General features: G+C 41.8%; 1 protein-coding gene across 1 annotated transcript in view; it reads left to right on the top strand.

The window, feature by feature from the left end:
- Window positions 1-12500, top strand: part of LOC306922158 (girdin-like) — a gene marked incomplete at both ends in the record, with an annotated part of 136363 nt that overhangs the window by 73654 nt on the left and 50209 nt on the right. Inside the window, one exon of the mRNA XM_079499554.1 lies at window positions 102-243. Within this exon, the coding sequence (XP_079355680.1) occupies window positions 102-243 (142 nt within the window). The remainder of the gene's footprint in view (window positions 1-101; window positions 244-12500) is intronic.

Below are 12500 nucleotides of genomic sequence, written 5' to 3' on the forward strand. Positions count from 1 at the left end.
CACACACACACACACACACACACACACACACACACACACACACACACACAGGAACCGGTATCATTGTTGTTAGCCTATGAACCCGGTGTTGTTCCATCTAGCAGGTTCAAGATGCTGGAGTCGGAGCTGGAGGCGTGTCTGAAGAGGTCCCTGCAGATCAAACAGGACAAGATGGCTGCCCTGGAGGCCCGCCTCCAGGAGATGACCGCCCTGAACCAGCAGCTGCGCCAGGAGCTGAAGAGCGTAAGTTTACACCCTGTCCGGGTGGCGAGAAGCGCCATGCTCACTGTCTCCTCAGGCATTGAAGGAAGCTCATGACGAGCTCAGTTCGGGGCTCTCCCCAGGTTGGCAGAGGGAGAGTATAGCGCCCAGGATTTACAGCTTTTTGGCACCGGGTGAAATAATCAATTGGTTTCAAACTTTCAGTTTAAATTAATAGCACCCAATGCGTTGCCGTTAAGTTGTTGGGTTTGGACTAGGGGTGTTCGGGACGTTCCCGATCCGATCCCGATACCACAATTTCTGTGTTAGCCGATATCGATACTGATACCAGAGAATAATATTTATAATAATAAAAAAAAGAAAATTACTTATTTTATCTTGTGTTGTGTTTATAGCAGACTCCTCAGTCCTCACTCAAATGTGCACTTGCAGTTTGGGCAACTCCAAAGCAAACTCCACATGTCCCAACATTTTATTTATCTTCCATAGTATCGACCCCTTACCCCTGTGTGCGATCACTGGTTAGACTGGCATAGCCTGGTTAATAAACCAGACCGAATCAGCCGTTGGCAAAAAAAAGTTGCCTACCAGCGGATTACGGTCTGGCGAGGCTCAGTAGCACGCCTCTTTCCTACAGCAGAGAACAGGTCGGACCAATCGGTAGTGTTGTAGTCGAGACCACCTAAAGCGAGACCAAGACAAGACCAAGACCTAGCAGGTCGAGACCGATACCGAGACCAAGACCGCTGCGAGCCTAGGGGGCCGAGACCAAGACCAAGACCAAGACCTAGCAGGTCGAGACCGATACCGAGACCAAGACCGCTGCGAGCCTAGGGGGCCGAGACCAAGACCAAGACCAAGACCTAGCAGGTCGAGACCGAGACCGAGACCAAGACCGCTGCGAGCCTAGGGGGCCGAGACCAAGACCAAGACCTAGCAGGTCGAGACCGAGACCGAGACCAAGACCATTTTTCCCTCTTATTTGATAGGCACAGAAAACAATCTTGATCTGAAACACTGCAGTGCAAATAGATTTTACAAAATTAGGTATAGGCCTACTACAGCATGATTCATTCAAATATTTATTTTAAATATCAATTAATGAATAACAATGAGGCATGCACATCAGAGCCGCCTGGGAGAAACATTTTTGTGTTAATTAATGAATCAATATCCAAAACTATACAAAATCTATAAGGCCAAACCTTATTAGAAAAAAATATTAATATTATGAAAGCCTTTTCAAATGTCCTATTGGAATTGCAGGTGCTGCCAAATAAGTAATTACCCTCATGCCAGTCAGTTGCGCAAATATATAGGTCAGATCAATTAGCAGAGCGGACCAGCTTCTCACTGACTGCAGCACAATGACCAGCGCTTCTTAAAGTTTACTTACTTTAATAATATGACATAGCGTTGGATCTCCAGACAAACAAACCTTGGATTATATAATTATTGGATTATAAAATTCTTCAAATGACTAGCATGAGCCACAAGGTAAGAAACTAGAATGATTCACTGTTCACAGTCAAACCCTGCAGCGGTTGTTCTTCAACCCGTCGCATTCCCATCAAAGTAGCCTGCTGATACCCACACTAACTTTGTGATCAACCTTAATTTGCTTATTTTATTTGTAAAAAGCAACACTGTATTAAGACATGGTAGTATAATATTGGTGCAAAATGGAAATATGTAATTAAATAGTTAATAGAGAGAGAGAGAGAGAGAGAGAGAGAGAGAGAGAGAGAGAGAGAGAGAGAGAGAGAGAGAGAGAGAGAGGCAGACGGAGAGAGAGGCAGACGGAGAGAGAGAGAGAGAGAGAGAGAGAGAGAGAGAGACACAGACAGACAGACAGACACACAGACGGAGAGAGAGAGAGAGAGAGAGAGAGAGACACAGACGGAGAGAGAGAGAGAGAGAGAGAGAGAGAGACACAGACAGGCAGACAGAGAGAGAGAGAGAGAGAGACACAGACAGACAGACACACAGACGGGGGGAGAGAGAGAGAGAGAGAGAGCTTGCCCCGTTCCCATTTCAAAGAATAAAAAAAAGCTGTCTAGCGCGAGGCCTCGCAAGCCGCACCGACGCCGTTCGCACTATACCAAAAAAGTCAGGCTGTGGCGCTGTGTAACTCTCCGCCACCCGGCCGACACTTTATTTATGCCAGCCTGATATCATTTCATACAATCAGAACATGTTCTAACCCAATTTCAATAGATTTAAGATTACGTGTGCTCTAATTCAGCGCTGCGCTGCGCTCCTACAGCTGTCTTTATTGTTAATATGAATGGGATCAGTCCTTGCGATCGGGTTGATAGAACGTTTTGCATTGTCTCGTCTCGAGTGGTCTCGGTGGGGGAAGAGACCCGAGACAATTGGTCCGAGACCGAGACGAGACCAAGACAAATGAAGGGCGAGACCAAGACGAGACCGCAAGACAAAAAAGGTGTGAAGCGCGAGACCGAGACAAGACCAAGACAAATGAGGGGCGAGACCAAGACGAGACCGCAAGACAAAAAAGGCGAGAGGCGCGAGACCGAGACAAGACCGAGACAACGAAAATGTGGTCTCGAGACCGGTCTCGAGACGAGACCATGTCTCGAGAACTACAACACTACCAATCGGGACACGGTATGCAATATAGGCGGGCTTTGGTACAGTGACGTTCAATGCTTGAGACCTTTGACTGACAGTAGCTCTGACCAATTGCGTCGAAGAGAAAATGTTCCCCGGGAAATGAAATCCAAGTGGAGCCAGCCCAGACTGATATACCGCGACAGTGTTGTGTGATATTAGTCTGGCTTATTAGCCAGGCTAAGACTGGCATAGAGTCGACCCCTTACCCCTGTTATGTGAATTATAAGTTTCCCTGAAAATGTAACGGTATCCATATCTGAACATATAGCTTACAGTAGGTTTAAACTAGAGTTACTAAAGCTTCTGTTGAAAAGAACATGCTGTTTGGGAATGAAAAGAGGAAGAGAGATGAAATCAGGTGGACAACACATGAGGAGCCAGCCCTGAATGACCATAGCAGTAACTGAGAGTTACACACCGGGTCCATTTGGTTCCAGGGGGTCCTTGAAAATAAAACATTTGAAAACCAGTAGTACTACTATAGATGTACTGGTAGTACTAACCAATAGTACTACTATAGATGTACCGGTATTACTAACCGGTAGTACTACTATAGATGTACCGGTAGTACTAACCAGTAGTACTACTATAGATGTACTGGTAGTACTAACCGGTAGTACTACTATAGATGTACTGGTAGTACTAACCGGTAGTACTACTATAGATGTACCGGTAGTACTAACCAGTAGTACTACTATAGATGTACCGGTAGTACTAACCGGTAGTACTACTATAGATGTACCGGTAGTACTAACCGGTAGTACTACTATAGATGTACTGGTAGTACTAACCGGTAGTACTACTATAGATGTACTGGTAGTACTAACCAGTAGTACTACTATAGATGTACCGGTAGTACTAACCGGTAGTACTACTATAGATGTACTGGTAGTACTAACCAGTAGTACTACTATAGATGTACTGGTAGTACTAACCGGTAGTACTACTATAGATGTACCGGTAGTACTGACCAGTGGTACTACTATAGATGTACCGGTAGTACTAACCGGTAGTACTACTATAGATGTACCGGTAGTACTAACCGGTAGTACTACTATAGATGTACTGGTAGTACTAACCGGTAGTACTACTATAGATGTACCGGTAGTACTAACCAGTAGTACTACTATAGATGTACCGGTAGTACTAACCAGTAGTACTACTATAGATGTACTGGTAGTACTAACCGGTAGTACTACTATAGATGTACCGGTAGTACTAACCGGTAGTACTACTATAGATGTACCGGTAGTACTAACCGGTAGTACTGCTATAGATGTACCGGTAGTACTAACCAGTAGTACTACTATAGATGTACTGGTAGTACTAACCGGTAGTACTACTATAGATGTACTGGTAGTACTAACCGGTAGTACTACTATAGATGTACCGGTAGTACTAACCGGTAGTACTACTATAGATGTACCGGTAGTACTAACCGGTAGTACTACTATAGATGTACCGGTAGTACTAACCAGTGGTACTACTATAGATGTACCGGTAGTACTAACCGGTAGTACTACTATAGATGTACCGGTAGTACTAACCGGTAGTACTACTATAGATGTACCGGTAGTACTAACCGGTAGTACTACTATAGATGTACCGGTAGTACTAACCGGTAGTACTACTATAGATGTACCGGTAGTACTAACCGGTAGTACTACTATAGATGTACCGGTAGTACTAACCGGTAGTACTACTATAGATGTACCGGTAGTACTAACCGGTAGTACTACTATAGATGTACTGGTAGTACTAACCAGTAGTACTACTATAGATGTACCGGTAGTACTAACCAGTAGTACTACTATAGATGTACCGGTAGTACTAACCAGTAGTACTACTATAGATGTACTGGTAGTACTAACCGGTAGTACTACTATAGATGTACCGGTAGTACTAACCGGTAGTACTACTATAGATGTACCGGTAGTACTAACCGGTAGTACTACTATAGATGTACTGGTAGTACTAACCGGTGGTACTACTATAGATGTACTGGTAGTACTAACCGGTAGTACTACTATAGATGTACCGGTAGTACTAACCGGTAGTACTACTATAGATGTACCGGTAGTACTAACCGGTAGTACTACTATAGATGTACTGGTAGTACTAACCAGTGGTACTACTATAGATGTACTGGTAGTACTAACCAGTAGTACTACTATAGATGTACCGGTAGTACTAACCGGTAGTACTACTATAGATGTACTGGTAGTACTAACCAGTGGTACTACTATAGATGTACTGGTAGTACTAACCAGTAGTACTACTATAGATGTACCGGTAGTACTAACCGGTAGTACTACTATAGATGTACCGGTAGTACTAACCGGTAGTACTACTATAGATGTACTGGTAGTACTAACCAGTGGTACTACTATAGATGTACTGGTAGTACTAACCAGTAGTACTACTATAGATGTACCGGTAGTACTAACCGGTAGTACTAACCGGTAGTACTACTATAGATGTACTGGTAGTACTAACCAGTAGTACTACTATAGATGTACTGGTAGTACTAACCACTAGTACTACTATAGATGTACCGGTAGTACTAACCGGTAGTACTAACCGGTAGTACTACTATAGATGTACTGGTAGTACTAACCAGTAGTACTACTATAGATGTACTGGTAGTACTAACCAGTAGTACTACTATAGATGTACTGGTAGTACTAACCGGTAGTACTACTATAGATGTACCGGTAGTACTAACCGGTAGTACTACTATAGATGTACTGGTAGTACTAACCAGTAGTACTACTATAGATGTACTGGTAGTACTAACCGGTAGTACTACTATAGATGTACTGGTAGTACTAACCGGTAGTACTACTATAGATGTACCGGTAGTACTAACCGGTAGTACTACTATAGATGTACCGGTAGTACTAACCGGTAGTACTACTATAGATGTACCGGTAGTACTAACCAGTAGTACTACTATAGATGTACCGGTAGTACTAACCGGTAGTACTACTATAGATGTACTGGTAGTACTAACCAGTGGTACTACTATAGATGTACCGGTAGTACTAACCGGTAGTACTACTATAGATGTACCGGTAGTACTAACCAGTAGTACTACTATAGATGTACCGGTAGTACTAACCGGTAGTACTACTATAGATGTACTGGTAGTACTAACCGGTGGTACTACTATAGATGTACTGGTAGTACTAACCGGTAGTACTACTATAGATGTACCGGTAGTACTAACCGGTAGTACTACTATAGATGTACCGGTAGTACTAACCGGTAGTACTACTATAGATGTACTGGTAGTACTAACCGGTAGTACTACTATAGATGTACCGGTAGTACTAACCGGTAGTACTACTATAGATGTACCGGTAGTACTAACCGGTAGTACTACTATAGATGTACCGGTAGTACTAACCGGTAGTACTACTATAGATGTACCGGTAGTACTAACCGGTAGTACTACTATAGATGTACCGGTAGTACTAACCGGTAGTACTACTATAGATGTACCGGTAGTACTAACCGGTAGTACTACTATAGATGTACCGGTAGTACTAACCGGTAGTACTACTATAGATGTACCGGTAGTACTAACCGGTAGTACTACTATAGATGTACCGGTAGTACTAACCGGTAGTACTACTATAGATGTACCGGTAGTACTAACCGGTAGTACTACTATAGATGTACCGGTAGTACTAACCGGTAGTACTACTATAGATGTACCGGTAGTACTAACCGGTAGTACTACTATAGATGTACCGGTAGTACTAACCGGTAGTACTACTATAGATGTACTGGTAGTACTAACCAGTGGTACTACTATAGATGTACTGGTAGTACTAACCGGTAGTACTACTATAGATGTACCGGTAGTAATAACCGGTAGTACTACTATAGATGTACCGGTAGTACTAACCGGTAGTACTACTATAGATGTACTGGTAGTACTAACCAGTGGTACTACTATAGATGTACTGGTAGTACTAACCAGTAGTACTACTATAGATGTACCGGTAGTACTAACCGGTAGTACTACTATAGATGTACTGGTAGTACTAACCAGTGGTACTACTATAGATGTACTGGTAGTACTAACCAGTAGTACTACTATAGATGTACCGGTAGTACTAACCGGTAGTACTACTATAGATGTACCGGTAGTACTAACCGGTAGTACTACTATAGATGTACTGGTAGTACTAACCAGTAGTACTACTATAGATGTACCGGTAGTACTAACCGGTAGTACTACTATAGATGTACCGGTAGTACTAACCAGTAGTACTACTATAGATGTACCGGTAGTACTAACCAGTGGTACTACTATAGATGTACCGGTAGTACTAACCGGTAGTACTACTATAGATGTACTGGTAGTACTAACCGGTGGTACTACTATAGATGTACCGGTAGTACTAACCGGTAGTACTACTATAGATGTACCGGTAGTACTAACCGGTAGTACTACTATAGATGTACCGGTAGTACTAACCGGTAGTACTACTATAGATGTACCGGTAGTACTAACCGGTAGTACTACTATAGATGTACTGGTAGTACTAACCGGTAGTACTACTATAGATGTACTGGTAGTACTAACCGGTAGTACTACTATAGATGTACTGGTAGTACTAACCGGTAGTACTACTATAGATGTACTGGTAGTACTAACCGGTAGTACTACTATAGATGTACCGGTAGTACTAACCAGTAGTACTACTATAGATGTACTGGTAGTACTAACCGGTAGTACTACTATAGATGTACTGGTAGTACTAACCAGTGGTACTACTATAGATGTACTGGTAGTACTAACCGGTAGTACTACTATAGATGTACCGGTAGTACTAACCAGTAGTACTACTATAGATGTACTGGTAGTACTAACCGGTAGTACTACTATAGATGTACTGGTAGTACTAACCGGTAGTACTACTATAGATGTACCGGTAGTACTAACCGGTAGTACTACTATAGATGTACTGGTAGTACTAACCAGTGGTACTACTATAGATGTACTGGTAGTACTAACCAGTAGTACTACTATAGATGTACCGGTAGTACTAACCGGTAGTACTACTATAGATGTACTGGTAGTACTAACCGGTAGTACTACTATAGATGTACTGGTAGTACTAACCAGTAGTACTACTATAGATGTACTGGTAGTACTAACCGGTAGTACTACTATAGATGTACCGGTAGTACTAACCAGTAGTACTACTATAGATGTACCGGTAGTACTAACCGGTAGTACTACTATAGATGTACCGGTAGTACTAACCGGTAGTACTACTATAGATGTACCGGTAGTACTAACCGGTAGTACTACTATAGATGTACCGGTAGTACTAACCAGTAGTACTACTATAGATGTACCGGTAGTACTAACCAGTAGTACTACTATAGATGTACTGGTAGTACTAACCGGTAGTACTACTATAGATGTACCGGTAGTACTAACCGGTAGTACTAACCGGTAGTACTACTATAGATGTACTGGTAGTACTAACCGGTAGTACTACTATAGATGTACTGGTAGTACTAACCGGTAGTACTACTATAGATGTACCGGTAGTACTAACCGGTAGTACTACTATAGATGTACCGGTAGTACTAACCGGTAGTACTACTATAGATGTACCGGTAGTACTAACCGGTAGTACTACTATAGATGTACCGGTAGTACTAACCGGTAGTACTACTATAGATGTACCGGTAGTACTAACCGGTAGTACTACTATAGATGTACCGGTAGTACTAACCGGTAGTACTACTATAGATGTACCGGTAGTACTAACCGGTAGTACTACTATAGATGTACCGGTAGTACTAACCGGTAGTACTACTATAGATGTACCGGTAGTACTAACCGGTAGTACTACTATAGATGTACTGGTAGTACTAACCAGTAGTACTACTATAGATGTACCGGTAGTACTAACCAGTAGTACTACTATAGATGTACCGGTAGTACTAACCAGTAGTACTACTATAGATGTACTGGTAGTACTAACCGGTAGTACTACTATAGATGTACCGGTAGTACTAACCGGTAGTACTACTATAGATGTACCGGTAGTACTAACCGGTAGTACTACTATAGATGTACTGGTAGTACTAACCGGTGGTACTACTATAGATGTACTGGTAGTACTAACCGGTAGTACTACTATAGATGTACCGGTAGTACTAACCGGTAGTACTACTATAGATGTACCGGTAGTACTAACCGGTAGTACTACTATAGATGTACTGGTAGTACTAACCAGTGGTACTACTATAGATGTACTGGTAGTACTAACCAGTAGTACTACTATAGATGTACCGGTAGTACTAACCGGTAGTACTACTATAGATGTACTGGTAGTACTAACCAGTGGTACTACTATAGATGTACTGGTAGTACTAACCAGTAGTACTACTATAGATGTACCGGTAGTACTAACCGGTAGTACTACTATAGATGTACCGGTAGTACTAACCGGTAGTACTACTATAGATGTACTGGTAGTACTAACCAGTGGTACTACTATAGATGTACTGGTAGTACTAACCAGTAGTACTACTATAGATGTACCGGTAGTACTAACCGGTAGTACTAACCGGTAGTACTACTATAGATGTACTGGTAGTACTAACCAGTAGTACTACTATAGATGTACTGGTAGTACTAACCACTAGTACTACTATAGATGTACCGGTAGTACTAACCGGTAGTACTAACCGGTAGTACTACTATAGATGTACTGGTAGTACTAACCAGTAGTACTACTATAGATGTACTGGTAGTACTAACCAGTAGTACTACTATAGATGTACTGGTAGTACTAACCGGTAGTACTACTATAGATGTACCGGTAGTACTAACCGGTAGTACTACTATAGATGTACTGGTAGTACTAACCAGTAGTACTACTATAGATGTACTGGTAGTACTAACCGGTAGTACTACTATAGATGTACTGGTAGTACTAACCGGTAGTACTACTATAGATGTACCGGTAGTACTAACCGGTAGTACTACTATAGATGTACCGGTAGTACTAACCGGTAGTACTACTATAGATGTACCGGTAGTACTAACCAGTAGTACTACTATAGATGTACCGGTAGTACTAACCGGTAGTACTACTATAGATGTACTGGTAGTACTAACCAGTGGTACTACTATAGATGTACCGGTAGTACTAACCGGTAGTACTACTATAGATGTACCGGTAGTACTAACCAGTAGTACTACTATAGATGTACCGGTAGTACTAACCGGTAGTACTACTATAGATGTACTGGTAGTACTAACCGGTGGTACTACTATAGATGTACTGGTAGTACTAACCGGTAGTACTACTATAGATGTACCGGTAGTACTAACCGGTAGTACTACTATAGATGTACCGGTAGTACTAACCGGTAGTACTACTATAGATGTACTGGTAGTACTAACCGGTAGTACTACTATAGATGTACCGGTAGTACTAACCGGTAGTACTACTATAGATGTACCGGTAGTACTAACCGGTAGTACTACTATAGATGTACCGGTAGTACTAACCGGTAGTACTACTATAGATGTACCGGTAGTACTAACCGGTAGTACTACTATAGATGTACCGGTAGTACTAACCGGTAGTACTACTATAGATGTACCGGTAGTACTAACCGGTAGTACTACTATAGATGTACCGGTAGTACTAACCGGTAGTACTACTATAGATGTACCGGTAGTACTAACCGGTAGTACTACTATAGATGTACCGGTAGTACTAACCGGTAGTACTACTATAGATGTACCGGTAGTACTAACCGGTAGTACTACTATAGATGTACCGGTAGTACTAACCGGTAGTACTACTATAGATGTACCGGTAGTACTAACCGGTAGTACTACTATAGATGTACTGGTAGTACTAACCAGTGGTACTACTATAGATGTACTGGTAGTACTAACCGGTAGTACTACTATAGATGTACCGGTAGTAATAACCGGTAGTACTACTATAGATGTACCGGTAGTACTAACCGGTAGTACTACTATAGATGTACTGGTAGTACTAACCAGTGGTACTACTATAGATGTACTGGTAGTACTAACCAGTAGTACTACTATAGATGTACCGGTAGTACTAACCGGTAGTACTACTATAGATGTACTGGTAGTACTAACCAGTGGTACTACTATAGATGTACTGGTAGTACTAACCAGTAGTACTACTATAGATGTACCGGTAGTACTAACCGGTAGTACTACTATAGATGTACCGGTAGTACTAACCGGTAGTACTACTATAGATGTACTGGTAGTACTAACCAGTAGTACTACTATAGATGTACCGGTAGTACTAACCGGTAGTACTACTATAGATGTACCGGTAGTACTAACCAGTAGTACTACTATAGATGTACCGGTAGTACTAACCAGTGGTACTACTATAGATGTACCGGTAGTACTAACCGGTAGTACTACTATAGATGTACTGGTAGTACTAACCGGTGGTACTACTATAGATGTACCGGTAGTACTAACCGGTAGTACTACTATAGATGTACCGGTAGTACTAACCGGTAGTACTACTATAGATGTACCGGTAGTACTAACCGGTAGTACTACTATAGATGTACCGGTAGTACTAACCGGTAGTACTACTATAGATGTACTGGTAGTACTAACCGGTAGTACTACTATAGATGTACTGGTAGTACTAACCGGTAGTACTACTATAGATGTACTGGTAGTACTAACCGGTAGTACTACTATAGATGTACTGGTAGTACTAACCGGTAGTACTACTATAGATGTACCGGTAGTACTAACCAGTAGTACTACTATAGATGTACTGGTAGTACTAACCGGTAGTACTACTATAGATGTACTGGTAGTACTAACCAGTGGTACTACTATAGATGTACTGGTAGTACTAACCGGTAGTACTACTATAGATGTACCGGTAGTACTAACCAGTAGTACTACTATAGATGTACTGGTAGTACTAACCGGTAGTACTACTATAGATGTACTGGTAGTACTAACCGGTAGTACTACTATAGATGTACCGGTAGTACTAACCGGTAGTACTACTATAGATGTACTGGTAGTACTAACCAGTGGTACTACTATAGATGTACTGGTAGTACTAACCAGTAGTACTACTATAGATGTACCGGTAGTACTAACCGGTAGTACTAACCGGTAGTACTACTATAGATGTACTGGTAGTACTAACCGGTAGTACTACTATAGATGTACTGGTAGTACTAACCAGTAGTACTACTATAGATGTACTGGTAGTACTAACCGGTAGTACTACTATAGATGTACCGGTAGTACTAACCAGTAGTACTACTATAGATGTACCGGTAGTACTAACCGGTAGTACTACTATAGATGTACCGGTAGTACTAACCGGTAGTACTACTATAGATGTACTGGTAGTACTAACCGGTAGTACTACTATAGATGTACTGGTAGTACTAACCAGTAGTACTACTATAGATGTACTGGTAGTACTAACCGGTAGTACTACTATAGATGTACTGGTAGTACTAACCGGTAGTACTACTATAGATGTACCGGTAGTACTAACCGGTAGTACTACTATAGATGTACCGGTAGTACTAACCGGTAGTACTACTATAGATGTACC

Source organism: Electrona antarctica, assembly GCF_951216825.1.
Source record: "Electrona antarctica genome assembly, chromosome: 4".
Taxonomy (NCBI): domain Eukaryota; kingdom Metazoa; phylum Chordata; class Actinopteri; order Myctophiformes; family Myctophidae; genus Electrona; species Electrona antarctica.